The sequence below is a fragment of the Sporothrix brasiliensis genome (assembly GCF_000820605.1).
Source record: "Sporothrix brasiliensis 5110 chromosome Unknown Cont17, whole genome shotgun sequence".
Lineage (NCBI taxonomy): Eukaryota > Fungi > Ascomycota > Sordariomycetes > Ophiostomatales > Ophiostomataceae > Sporothrix > Sporothrix brasiliensis.
In genome coordinates, this window is record NW_024467136.1 from 523655 (window position 1) to 537549 (window position 13895).

The 13895-nt window shown below is 48.4% G+C and overlaps 5 protein-coding genes across 5 annotated transcripts; all 5 read left to right on the forward strand.

Annotated features, from left to right (window-relative positions):
• Positions 1 to 56: 56 nt before the first annotated feature.
• On the forward strand, positions 57 to 629 carry SPBR_03279 (uncharacterized protein; the record flags this gene model as incomplete). Its single annotated transcript, XM_040761582.1, has 4 exons — positions 57 to 133; positions 197 to 252; positions 324 to 487; positions 585 to 629. The coding sequence occupies 4 exons, from the start codon at positions 57 to 59 to the stop codon at positions 627 to 629; spliced, it is 342 nt and encodes a 113-aa protein (XP_040620136.1).
• A 620-nt stretch (positions 630 to 1249) lies between these two features.
• Positions 1250 to 2262, forward strand: SPBR_09130 (3-hydroxyisobutyrate dehydrogenase; the record flags this gene model as incomplete). The annotated part of the gene is made up of 2 exons (XM_040767256.1): positions 1250 to 1354; positions 1513 to 2262. The coding sequence occupies 2 exons, from the start codon at positions 1250 to 1252 to the stop codon at positions 2260 to 2262; spliced, it is 855 nt and encodes a 284-aa protein (XP_040620137.1).
• A 464-nt stretch (positions 2263 to 2726) lies between these two features.
• Positions 2727 to 3320, forward strand: SPBR_03271 (4-carboxymuconolactone decarboxylase; the record flags this gene model as incomplete). Its single annotated transcript, XM_040761574.1, has 3 exons — positions 2727 to 2857; positions 2938 to 2999; positions 3070 to 3320. The coding sequence occupies 3 exons, from the start codon at positions 2727 to 2729 to the stop codon at positions 3318 to 3320; spliced, it is 444 nt and encodes a 147-aa protein (XP_040620138.1).
• Positions 3321 to 7448: 4128 nt separating this feature from the next.
• Positions 7449 to 10126, forward strand: SPBR_02343 (uncharacterized protein; the record flags this gene model as incomplete). The annotated part of the gene is made up of 4 exons (XM_040760646.1): positions 7449 to 7602; positions 7675 to 9164; positions 9247 to 9897; positions 9980 to 10126. The coding sequence occupies 4 exons, from the start codon at positions 7449 to 7451 to the stop codon at positions 10124 to 10126; spliced, it is 2442 nt and encodes an 813-aa protein (XP_040620139.1).
• A 2352-nt stretch (positions 10127 to 12478) lies between these two features.
• Positions 12479 to 13863, forward strand: SPBR_09125 (uncharacterized protein; the record flags this gene model as incomplete). The annotated part of the gene is made up of 5 exons (XM_040767251.1): positions 12479 to 12803; positions 12896 to 13003; positions 13062 to 13111; positions 13187 to 13659; positions 13752 to 13863. The coding sequence occupies 5 exons, from the start codon at positions 12479 to 12481 to the stop codon at positions 13861 to 13863; spliced, it is 1068 nt and encodes a 355-aa protein (XP_040620140.1).
• Between the last annotated feature and the right edge of the window lie 32 nt (positions 13864 to 13895).

A 13895-nucleotide genomic window follows, 5' to 3' on the forward strand; every position in this document is an offset into this window, starting at 1 on the left:
ATTTTCCCTCAGACTCTGGGCACTGCAAAAGAACCACCATCATCACAACCAAGGCAATGGCTTCGAAGATTGACTGGATCGTCATTATTCCGGACCACGACGGCGCCTTGGAGAAGCGCATGGCCGCTCGCCCGTACGTTGCCCCGAGGCTTATACTACACACGGTATACATTGTACATATATTCACAATATACAGAGAACATCTGGCCGGTCTGGCGCCGCGCGTCGAGTCGGGGGCCTGGACTATGGGAGGTAAGATGGAATGAATCACTGTCAATATAGTCATGACAGTAGACGGACACGCCACTGACCGTCCACGGCAGGCGCCACCACGGCGCATCCGCCCATCGAGGGCCAGCAGAAGCCGTTCAATGGCAGCTGCATCGTCGCCCATGCAGCCACGCAGGACGAGGTCCTGGCCGAGATCAAAAAGGACATTTACGCCACGTCGGGCGTCTGGAACCTCGACAAAATCATCATACGGCCGGTACGTTGGGAGAATGAGCCTTAGCAAACAAAAGGAGGAGGAAAGACGTAGAGTATGTGACAGCTTCACATGTTGCAAACTATGGCTAACACAACAGCTCATGACGGCCTTCCGCAAGGAGTTGGCAGGTGCCGCGTGGTAATTAGAATTCCACCTAGTACTCCTCCTAGTGAGACAACAGTATAGACGAGAGATAGTGAATACAGACGCAAGGCTTTGACTTGCCCATATGCACATGGGTCCCTATTTCCAGACTGACAATGTATAAGACGTAATTTTGCAAAAGCAGTCTTGGCCTCCATAACTCCACCCAACTCAAGTACGCAAGCTGCACCGGTATATCGGCTATACCGATTTTGGTTTTCTCCCTCTCTCCCCACGTTTTAGCATGCCGTCGAATCTGGGGCAGGCCGGCTGTCTGGGGGCCGCTTTTCCCCATCCATATCTTTACATCATTTCCTGTGGTGCGGCAGTCAGCTTACCGAGACGGTAAACGGCGAGAGTACGACATAGCCACGTTTCGTTTGCGTCACCGCCGATGAATCTGCGGCAGTCGGCAAAGGTGAAAGCAGGGGCGTGGCTATGTTGTGTAAGTTGTTGCCGGTGGCAGCCAGCGACATCGGATCGCATGCATTTGTAAATAGAGAAAATATAGAAAATACCAGTCCATGTTTCCAATCCTGTTTTCTGATTCGAGTTCTAGGTGCAGTCCCCAACGGCTACGAAACGCGACCCAACACCCTACGCAGCAATTCAGAAAGAATGGCCCAGACGATTGGATTTGTCGGCGTTGGGGCCATGGGGAAGGAGATGGTGATCAACCTGGTCAAGAAGACGCCAAAAGGAACCAAGCTGTACATTCACGACGTGAACGAGGCGGCCGTGTAGGAGCTCGTCGCCAGCTTCCCGGAGCGTATCTCCGCAAAGGCCTCTGCAAAGAACGTTGCGCAATCCTCGGTAGGCATTTCTGGGCTGATTCCGCATGACGAAAGCGACGACATGCTGACAACGCGCTGGCACCACAGGAAATCATCTTCACGATGCTGCCCGAGGGCCGCCACGTGCGCGCCGTGTACCTGGACGGGCCGGCGAGCATCCTCCAGGCGGACCTGGCCGGCAAGATCCTGCTGGAGTGCTCGACCATTGACACGGCGACGAGCCTCGACGTGCTGGCGGCGCTGCGCGCGGCCCACCCGACGGCGGCCTTTTACGACGCGCCCGTGAGCGGCGGCGTGCTGGGCGCGCGGCACGCGACGCTGGGCATCTTCGTGGGCGCGTCCGACGGCGGCGACGACCCGCACTGGGCCACGCTGCGCGCGCTGCTGGGCCTGCTGGGCCGCAGCGTGATTGCGTGCGGCGGGCCGTCGCTGGGGCTGGTGGCCAAGCTGAGCAACAACTACTTGTCCGGCACCATTGCCATTGCGACGGCCGAGGCCATGAACATGGGCATGCGCGCCGGCTGCGACGCGCGCGTGCTGGCGCGCGTCATCCACGCCGGCTCCGGCCAGAACCACGTCGCTGACAAGTTCAACCCGGTGCCCGGCATCAGCCCGGACGCGCCGGCCAGCCACGGCTACCGCGGCGGCTTCAAGGTCGAGCTGATGCGCAAGGACATGGGCCTGGCCGTCGACATGGCGAAGCGCGTCGGCGCCCGGCTGGTGCTCGGCGACGCGAGCATGCACACGTACGCCGCGACGAGCGCCGACCCCAGGTGCCAGAGCCTCGACTCGCGCGTTGTCTACCGGTACATTGGCGGCAAGGAGGACTGGGAGTAGGAGCGGGGGTGGATGTCTGTAGCTCCGGGCATGTCATTATATCTCCAGTATTGTACCCTTTGAGAACAAAACAAAATACAACAATCCTTGCCAATCCGCTATGGATTCAACACCATCAACCCAGGCGACGACCTCAGCCTCATGGCCTCGTGCAGAGATGCGGTTGGCACACATGAGGGTGGTTAAATTGACGAGCATAACCCACATATCTAGCTATGACACACGTCTCTAGGACTCATGGCTAGAAACAGCTACCGATGGCAACCGACAGCCGGGTTGCCGATCCCATTATGCAATCGAAGCCGGCGTGTTGGCCTACAAAACAAAGATCAACATGAAACATTTGATCTCTAAATTCGCTCAGTAGCTTTTCCCATCGTCTTGGTTTTCCGTCTTTCGACAAACGCTACTCTACATTCATCCACTCCCACAGCTACCACGTCTGCCGCATTCCTATCGCCACCATGTCAAGCCAGGAGCTGTTCAAGAAGGGCCTCAAGAACCGCCGCGAGGTTCTGGGCGACGCCTACGTCGATCGCTCCATCAACAACGGGAACAGCGAGTTTGCCTTTGCCGGACAGAAACTGACGACAGAGTGTGTTGTCCCTGGGCTATAGCGAGATTTCTTTTTTTCTTTTTTTGATACCCATCATAACTCTAAACTAACCACAACAGGTGGTGCTGGGGTGAGACCTGGTCCCGCCCGGGCCTGACCCGCCAGCAGCGCAGTCTTTTGAGTGAGAAGCCCGATGCCCGCGTGCCGTTTGCCTTTTCCCCGTCCGCTTCTCCAGGCTGACAACACTGCAGATCTCGGCATCCTCGTCGCCATCAAGAGCTGGCCCGAACTGGGCGTCCACGTCCGCGGCGCGCTGCGCAACGGCGTCACCGAGCTGGAGATCCGCGAGGCCATTGTCCACGCGACCATCTACACGGGCGTGCCGGCCGGCGTCGAGGCCTTCAAGGTGGCCGGCCGCGTCATCGACGAGATGGTCGCCAACGGCGAGCACGAGCGCCAGCTCAAGGCCACGTCGGAGGAGTTTGCCGCCTACACGCAGTAATGCGCCAACGCGCTGGGCAAGCTTGTGTCCATCGGGATGTAGTCATATTCGACAATGGGCCCTCCCGGGCAATCCTAGATCCCGTGGCACTCGTTGTACTTGTATTGGGTTGGTTGTGTACGGAGTACGGCCCACAGATATGTAACGTATACGACTCAGACCTTACGTGGTAACTATACCATTGTTGAATACAGTGTATGGCCATAAAAGTATGCATTGTTGTGTATGTGTAGAATCTGCCCCCGAATCCATAATTACCTCACTCCTAGGATTTAACCTCCTAGACCCCGAATTCGTATCACGTGTTCTAGTCACATATTATACCCCGTGACCTCCACTCCTCTAACATAAACCATAATCGTACAACAAAAAACTCGGATCATGTAACAAAAAATGCTATCCTTTTAAGGACTAGCGGGTCCGCTTTTCTCGTAACTACGTCGAAAACGCGCCGCGCCCTCTTTTTTGTTTACTTTTACCTACATCTATCACTATAATCCTCCGTTTATATAATCTACACGTTCTTTTACCCTTATAACTTTTCGGTAATTAAACCACTATAAAAGACGGTATATAGATTATTTTTATATTATTTATTCGACCGTCTTTTTATATATATAGTTAACTTTTCTTTTCTTTTTTAAGTTATTATAACGTTTTACCGTCGTTAAAAATCGACACCTCTTTAAAACCTTAACCGTCTCTCGACCCCTTTTTACCTCTCGACCCTTTTTTACCTCTCGACCCCCCTTTATCTTTTAACCCTCCCTTTTTACCTCTCGACCCTCCCTTTTTACCTCTCGACCCTTCTCCCGATAACCTTATTAAAAGGTATTATTTAAAATATTAAATAGTACGAGATATTATTAAATTCGGACTTTTATAAAATAATAAGTAAAAAAAGACTTATATAAGGTATAAAAAAAAACGTTTTACTTTTAAATTAAACGTTTAAAAGGTTTTTTATTAAAAGTTATAAACGTAAAAGTTATTAATATACTCTTTTTACTTAATTAATTTTTTTTTTATTTTCTTTATAATTAATATAATTAAAAGAATAATAAACCTACGTTTATTAATATATTATTTATTATCGACCGTTTATTTATCCCTTTCCCCTCTCTTTCGTTAAATTAATAAAATTTAAAAAAAAAAGAAAGGTACTCGAAAACGACGTCTTGTAAGTTATTTTAACTTTAATCGACACTATTTAATAAATTAATAGTTATCGTTTTTTCTTAAAAATAAACTATAAAACTTATATTTTATTTACGTTTTATTTTTATTATTATTAAAATACGAATATAAAATAAAAAAATAAAAACGAGAGTTAACGAGATAAAAGAAACTTTAAACGTTACGATTATAATAACCGTTTAACGATTAAAGTGTATTATATCGAGTACACGTTTACACTTTCTCTTTACCACCGTTACTATAAGATATATATAAATATTAATTTTAAGTAAAAAGTTTTAAAGTATATCGATATACGGTCTACCTTTTACACTTTTGTAAAGATTTACTACGACCTTATTACTAATAAAGTGTTTAACGTAAACCGTATAACCCTTTTTTAAGTTTATTACCGGTAAAGAAAGATTAATAAAAATCTTTAAGTACGAGATTAAAATTAATACGTCTTTACACTATTACTTTTATTAAAAAAAACCGATAAATTTACCTTTAAAGAGTACGTTTATAGTAATATAAAAGGGTTTACTTTTTTTTATAAAGAAATAATATAACCGTTTACTTTTATCGTAAAAGAGTTTTTTATCGACGTTACTTTCGGTATAAATAACGTTAATATAAATTTATTTACTATTTTTACGAAGGTTAACGGGACTAACGTTTTTTTCGTATACTTTTTCTTCGAGATAATAAAGATAACGTTTAATATTAAAAAGACCGACGTTAACGTTACGAGGGTTACGATTATTTTTTTTTAACTTTTATTCGAGATAATAGTTTTACACCTTCGTTTTTTAACTATAATAAAGACTAATTTAAAATTACGGTTATTCGTTACGTCTTTTCGGTTATTAAAGTATAATTATATACTTAGTATATAAAACGTACGATTAAAACGAGGTTAATAAATATTAAAATAACGAACTTATTATAATACCACCCTTTTAAGGTTTTATAACTCGTTTTTAATTTAAAACCTTACTAAGAATTCTTATTAATACGACGGTTTAAAAGACTATATCGTAAAAAGATATATAATTATACGTAACGTACTATTAACACACTAAAAAACGCCTCGTTAAAGTCTTTATCTTTAAACGAGAAGAAGATTATACTTAAAATATTTATACGTTACTTTAACGTATACCCGTTAATACTAAACGGTAACGGGACTTATTATAACGTAAAGTTTATTTATAAAGTATACGTAAACAAGATATACGGGTGGTGTCGAACTCGTAACTACTTTAAACTTTAAGTTTATATATATTTTAACTAGTATAAATAAAATTATTAATCTTTATAGGCTCGTTTTATAAATACCGTAAAAATCTTTATTTTAAAGACGATTATAATTATTAAGTCTTATTAACGTCGGATTAAACACGACTTTTTATATCGTTTTAATCGACTATATATCGACTTAATAATATAAGTTTTAATTACTTACGTACTTTTTAACACGGTTAAATAAATATATATAATACTTAAAAAAAACCACCGTATTACTTACGTAAATTAATATAAAACCTTTAAAAAGTAATAAAAGACGACGATTTAATAACTTATAAATCTTATAATTATTTAACGATATTATATAAACTTATAATATTAAATATACGGTTACTTTACCTTTTTAATAAACCGTTTCTTTTTTTATAAGTATATTTTTTATTACTTCGAACCTTTAATTAATAATATATACTTTTTCGATAGTATATAAAAGTATAAAACGTGTCCTTTTTAAAGTTACGAGTAACTTTTTTTAAAGTTAAAATATAAACTTTCGTAAATAATAAAGTAAGTTAATATTATAAATATATAAAGGGTAGGTAAAGAGGTTTTTAATAATACGTCGAGTATTTTTATTATTAATATTAGTTTAAACGATTTAAAAGACGAGGTTACCGATAAATAAGACTATAATATTAAAGATTATATTAAACGTCTTTTTTTTTAATTTAAAAGTAAAAGGTATAATAAAATATAAGGTTTATTAATAGTTTAAATATACTTTTACGTTTTTTTATACGGTTAATCGACGATATCGATAGTTTATAAAAGTAATATACGATACCTCGTACTTAAAATATACGTAAATATCCTTTAACGATATTTTACCGTTTACTTATAAATAAAAGTATTAGTAATATAAATAATAAGTAACTAGTAATATAATAATACTTCTTTTACTTTAAATACTTATAACCTCGTAAAAATATACTAATAAATATTATAATATAAACGTTTTTTAACTTTAAAATATATAAAAAAAGTATTAAGTACGGTTAAAATAATAAAAGGTAATATTATAATATCGAAAAAGATAATTTTAATTTAAAATTATTATACTTCGGTTACCACACTACTTTTATAAAAAAAAATCGAAAAAAATAAAAAAGGGTACTAAAAAATAATACGTAATTAATATATTTATAATATAAAAATAATTTTCTTCTACTTAATACAAAACGTGGTCATTTTAACGATATTCTTCGCGATGTATTTTTACAGCCTCACTTTTTTGACGCGCGGGTAATCGCTCGCGTTCCTGACTAATTGATCACATGACCTATTTTAGTCACTTTTGTCACATGATCCGAGTTTTTTGTTGTACGATTATGGGACGTCTCCTCTAAGCCAAGGCCACCAAATGTGCGGTCCTGCCCCTGAGCTCGATTCCTGGTTTCTTCATAGTATTCGTACAAATCTCTCTCACAAACGACGTAACATGCCATGTTTTTCTGATTGATTCCGTAACCTTTTATTTTCTCATATCTTCGGGGCCCATCTGCCGGCTGGCTGCGTCTTGTCATTTGTCATGAGCATCGGCCGCTATACATCCAGACAAAGACTGGAGCAAGATACTCAACTAATCCATCATCAGTCCGTTTGCATCGAGCCACCCTCGGCTCTGCACCGGTTTCGGAGGCCATGGCCAGAAATACGGCAGACGCCATATCCCTCACCCTTGAGCCATATTGTATATTGTGCCGACGCGACTTGCCACGATCGACCTGGAAGCATTGCATCGGTCGACCTTTGCGAGACAATGACAGCGAAGAGTGGGAGAGTGACATCATCGGCTGTACGGGGGTCCCTTTCTACTATCTTGTCCCCCCCGTTTGGGCGCGATCTATTTACTAATTACACGCCACAGTCTTTGATACGGCACCAGAAGATGCGCGGTCGGGTGTGCCCACGGCGCCCGTTAGCGTCCACGTCTTCCGGGCCGACCTGCGTTCGAGCAAATGGCCTCCCGACGTGCGCGGACCCACGTGGATCCTGAAGAATAGGGATAGGAATAGGACTCCGGAGCATGCCGCCGGGGCACAATCTCTCCATATATCCATCGCCACACGACCCAGCCAGGACGCCACACATGCCAGCCCTCACCGTGCCCTGTTCTGTGTACATGGATGTTGCTGGAAGGCGGTACGCCCGCCCGATACAGCACTGCCCTTTTCTCGCCTTTATCGGCTAGGTCAGCAGACGCGGTCCATCATGCCACGTCCCTGCGGCGATGAGGAATACACCCTGGCCCTCTCCACGCTTTCGTCGCCGCGTGTGGCCGAGTCCACGGGCGAGTCTGCGTCCAGCGCTCTGGATGTCCTGCTCGCAGAGGCATCCAAGCTGCCGGGAGAACTTCGAGCACAGGTGGCACGCAATGTACACGGCGGTCTCGTTGCCTCTCTTCTCCGTGCGCTTGAGACTGCGTCGTTTTTGCCATACTTGCTGCCACAGACAGACCCAAACATCTATGACGATCCCCTTCTCGACCTCCATCCACAAAACGCAGATGGTCGTGCAGGAGTGCGGGGTCATCTCGTTGCTCGCTCCATTCGCGTGTTTGGCCACATGTACCTCCAACGAGTTGCGTTTCTTGCCAAGGAGGAGACCCAGGTGCGGTCACGGAAGCGGAAGCGGACACACAGCGAGGCATACACCGACCTAGATGGCACGAGCGACAGTCGTCCATGGGATGTGTGCATTCCGATTCGTGGCGGAATCAGCATCACGAGCGTCAAGATTTGGATGGGGCCCCTCGGCGTCCAGGCTCTGACCCTGCGGTACGAGGACTGGTCCACGTCGCCGTCGCTGGGCGGTGTCGGTCGCCCTGGCCTAGATCGCTGTGTGCAGACGCTACTTTTCGACTACACGGCAACGCAGCTTGTCGCGTGCCGCGACGACATCAAGGTGCTGTGTATCCGCTCGGATGGCGTGGATGACACCCCCGACCTGCCCCATCATGAATGGCCAACGCGGTCGCTCTGGAACACAGACGAGACGGACGGGCCGCCTGCGTTGGACGACCTCGTGATTGCCGATACAGAACGGTATCCCGGCCGCCTCCTGCACCACCCAGGCCGCCGTCTCTGCGAATACCTGCCTCTGCAGCTCGGGGATGGAGATACTGTGGGCACGTATACGAGCGGCCTGACGGCATACTGCGCCCGCGACGGCATCGTCGGGATGACAGCGCATTTCGGCGGTGACGGGATTGCGTCATCGGACGAGCAACGGCACATTGGCTGCCACTGTGGCGTGCGGGTGCATTTCCCACTCACGCAAGGCGAACGTATCATCTTTGTAGCCCTACAGGTGTGCGAAACGCGTCACCATCGCGCCGACTACGGGCCGGCACTTGTTGTATGTTCCGTTCGCTTTCATACCCGCCTTTTTTTTTTTCGTGTGACTGTGTCCGGCACATGTCTTACTAATGCATACTTAGTTGGCGACCAACATGGGACGTCATTCTCTGTTTGGTCGTATATTTAAATCGTTCACGAGAAGCAGTACCTCGGTCGTGCTGACGGAGAACAGGGGAAACGAAAAGAAGAAAGCAGTGCAAGGTCTGTTCATCGACCGTTTGACGGCCGATGCCTGTTGTTGGAAGAGCATCGGGGTCCGTGTCGACCGGTGGTCAGGGTGGGATGCCAAGTCTGTACCTCCGGCACCCGTTGTGGTCACGATTCCATACCCTCCCTCGCCTCTGCGTGTGGACGAGTCGTTCAATAGAGGGTCCGCCTTTTTCAGTTCGGCCGATCTTGTTTCGGCCAGTCAGACTGACATTGGCGTCACGCGACTCCAGGTCTGCCGGCAGGGAGCAGGACCACAACCACGGTGTGTCGGTCTGTGCATACATTTCGACAACGGCCGCGTCGCGATTCTCGGGCGCTGGTCGCCGACTGCCGTGGTCTCACGCAAAAGTCACAGCGACCCGGATCCCGCATCGACCATTACAGACCTTGGCAACAATGTCGCGTCGTGCTCGGCCATCACGTTTCGGTTTGCACCCGATGCCAGCTACGTATCCGACATTGTCCTGGGTAGCAACGCCGTCGGGCCCTTTGACGTTGTATTTTCCCATCAGGAATTGAAGGTGAGTGTAGATTTGTGGCAGTGGTGGTAGTGGTGGTAGTGGTGGCGTTACTTTTCGTTTCACGTGTTAATATTATATATAGTTTATCGTGTGGTGGTTTACAGAGAGGAGAGACCTAGTTTACGCCTGGAAGCCGACATTCCTCCGTGTCACGTTTCCCGACCCTCGAGGTAACAGCTTTCGCCTACGGCGCGTGCGCAGTATCGACTCCGATCGTCTAGATGATTAATTTAAAATCAAATGGTATAGCAGCCTACGGCAAACAAAACGAACCACACAGCTTCGCCAGCTCGGTGGCAGGTCAATACTAGACATGAAGAGAACTGATCTGCTTCCCCTTCCTGTCAACGTCCAATGTCCATGTCCAGTAGCATCGGCGCGTCGCCTTACCAATATAGATCCAGCAACTCTGGTCACCATTGTCTGTATCCGTACCGCATATGACCTGTTCCAGCTCCCTTCCTTTCTTCTCCAAAATACCACCTCTCTTGGGCTTGAGCCGGAATACTGTGTCGGCGATTGTTCTCCCAGGCCTAAGCACGGAAACGTCAACATAATTGTCTGGCGTGAGCTGACTTTGTTCTTTGGATGTTGCGCTTCGGATAGTGCGAGCTGTGTTCGCAAACGTGTTTGTATCGAGTTCCGTTGATGGGATATCGTCTTGGTTTGGAAAGAAATCGACGCCCGTTAAGGGTTGGTCCGGCCGTAGGTACGATACGCTCGTCGATGTATAATTGAAATCAATAGGCGTCTCCGTTGCGTCGGGCACGCTATCAACACTAAAGGTGGGAATAACGCGTCCAATGTCGCTATGTTGCATATCGAGTGGCAGGGCCCCATCCAGGGGCATATTCGCCATAAAGCCAAATGCATCTAGGAGAGCGCCCCGGTTGGCGTCTTCTCCAACGTCAAGGTACTGCGCGTACGAAGATCCGGCACCGCTCCAAAACGGCCGAAGAACGTTGTCGCCGCGCTGGAGCGACCAGCACCGCACAGAAGCGCCGACGAGTGTACAAGCAAAGATGAGATTGATGTCGCTGTTTGCGGCCAGGTGGTCGGCACAATAGCCGAGTGCTTGCTTTTCCATATCTTGGATCTTGGCATGTGTCTTATTTCGAGCGCGCTTGGCCTCGGCAAAACAAAAGATCCTGTGCTGCAAATTGCCGTCAACGTATTTGATGGCGATGTCGCAAGCCTTCTCGCTGCCTTTTTTTGATGCAGGGGGCACTTGCGAGTTGACGAAATAATCGTCACCGGTAAACAACACCCGGTTGAAGAGATTCTCGAAAAGGTGAACTGTGGCGTGTTCCTTTGGATCGATCTCGTTCCCATTGCCGTCTACCGACAACTTTGCGTCGCGATACGGCATCTCCAGACGCTTGTCGACAATAATGCCATGTGCGATCCACGTGTTAGCCATAGTGGAAGCTCGAGATGGTGAGACGTTTTCGAGGGCTTGCAGTGCAACGTAATGGAGTCGTTATTTGTCGTGGGTGCAACGATAGGCAAAGCTGAGCAACAAACAATGAACAAATTGACGTTGTCTACGCTCATACAAAATAAAAGGGAAAAGCAGTCACTTGTATGTTCACACTATCCTCGTCGGCCGCAAACAATGTTGGGCATCAATCTGCAAGGCCAGTCTTGGTTTTGGCCCCCACGGTTGCCTAAATTCGGTGTTCGATATGTAGCCATGGTGCTGCTCTGTCAAGCAAGAAAGGGGGCAGGTGTATGCTTACCTCTCTCACAGAACTGTACAGTATGCTATTCACACGCCAGAGTGCAATGAAAATGCTGCCTTGAATTTCGGCGGAAACCCCTTTCCGCAGCTTATTGTTTCTTGATACCTGGCCTGACTTGTCCGGGTCTTACAATGCCCGCCCTCTCCTCTTCCTCTTGTTCGACACTTGGAAAACATTCATTGCAACTTCAAGTTTTCCGCCGGCTCGAGAGCTGGCCTCCAGTCATTTTCCGACGATGCATTCTTGTCCCGTGATGCGATTAGCATGCCACATGGTACTTGGTGACTACATACTTGGTGACTACAGCATCTTTCTTTGCAAAACCATCCGTATCGACGCCACCATCAGACCATCAGAGTCCGGTGATTGATGGCAGTCCTTGTGAAGAGCCTTTTTTTCTTCTTTTTTTGTCGCTCCCTGTCGAGGAAGACTGTTAGCAGGAAACGTCTCCATGAGCTGTCCAGCTCGTTCCTTAGTTCCGCGCGCGTAAAGATTGCGGTGGGTGCTGCTGAAGACGGAGCCGGGTCTTTGCTCGGCCAAAGTATTGTGGTGTAAGTCACTCTTTGACTTGGCTGGACTTCCCCATAATTATGTGGAGAATTCCCCGGCTCTCCAACGACACCTTGATGCTCGTTGCTGTCCAATACCGACAGCCGCCGGTCTGCTTCTACGAGACCTAAAATCCAGAATCATCCCGAACGAGGTCCAGCTGCGTTTATCTTATGTGTAATTCTTCAACGCTTCTTTGATACAATTAGCTATTGGACAAGTAAAAACAGGAAAACAGAATACAAAAAACAGGAAGAAAAGACTGAAATAAGAGACAAACCAACACCAATATGGCCCCGTCCTCATCCTCCCCCTCATCATCGTCATCCCCCCCCCTCAATCCCATCCATCTTGACATGGTTGGACGCCTCGACCCGCGCTTCGTCGAGTACTACAACAAGAATCTGGCGCACAAAGAGGCCACACACCAGGTGCCGCTGGCCGAGGTCCGCGCCAACCCGGCGGCCTGGGCGCGGCCCTGGATCCAGGACGACGATCCCGACACCAAGGACTGGACCGTGCCCTCGACGGATGGCGCCTTTGTCGTGCGTGTCTACCACCCGGACGCGTCCAGGGCCGGGCCAGGGCCGTATCCGGTGCACATAAACTTCCACGGTCCGTATTCGTGTCTTCTGGTCTTGTCGTCTTGTGGTCTTGTAAACGGCCATTTGTTTCTGTACTCCTTTCTGACCCCCTACTGGCTGCAGGCGGCGGTTGGGTGTTTGGCGACCTGACGTCGGATGCGGCCATCTGCCGACAGCTGCGAGACCGGCTGCCCATCGTGGCGGTCGATGTCGACTATCGGCTGTGCCCTGGTACGTTATTGTTGTGCTTTTCATCTCGTTTCGTGTCTGGCCATTGCTGACGGTTCAGAGTTTCCGTTTGGCCGGAACGTTGAGGATGCTTGGGAAGCGTTCGAGTGGGTCAGTGCGCTGCTGCTCAGCCCCCTGCACGACGCCCCAGGCGACCACTGACACTCTGCCCATCTGGCGGCCTAGGTACGAGCCAATGCGGCCGCGCTCCATGTGCGCCCCGACCGCGTCTCCATCGGCGGCACATCGGCCGGCGGCCTCTTGGCCGTCGTCGTGCAGCACCGCGCCCGCGATGCCGGCCTGCCACTTCGGCTGCTGGTGGCGACGGTGCCGGCGCTGGCGCCGGACGACCACGCGCGCCACGAGCGCGCCGAGGACTCGGCGTGGGCGTCGGTGCGGGCCATGCGGCACACGGCGCTGCTGGACTGGGACCGCATGCACTACCTCGCCCGCGTGGCGATGCCTCCGCCCCCCACTGCCGAGCGGGCTGCGCGGCAGAAGCACGTGCCAGCGTGGTGGGTGGCGCCGCTGGAGGCGCCGCGCTGGGACGGCCTGTGCGCCACGTTCCTGGCGACGGCCGAGTGCGACATCCTGCGCGACGAAGGCGAGGCGTACGGACGCCGGCTCGTCGCGGCGGGCAACACGGTGACGATGCGGCGGTGCGTACAAGAAAACAAGTGATCCGGCCGTACCGATGTCCCAGTCCGATCGTGTCCGTTGGCTAACTTGTCACTTGTCGTGCGGCGTACAGGTATCTGGGCGTTCCACACTCCTTTATGCAGATGACGGCGGTCCTGCCGCAGGCGACGCAGTATCTCGACGACGTGGTCGAGGCTCTTTGCGCGGCACACGAGGTGGAGTAGGTAGCAGTTTGGGTTGTTCTAGGCGCTGGCCA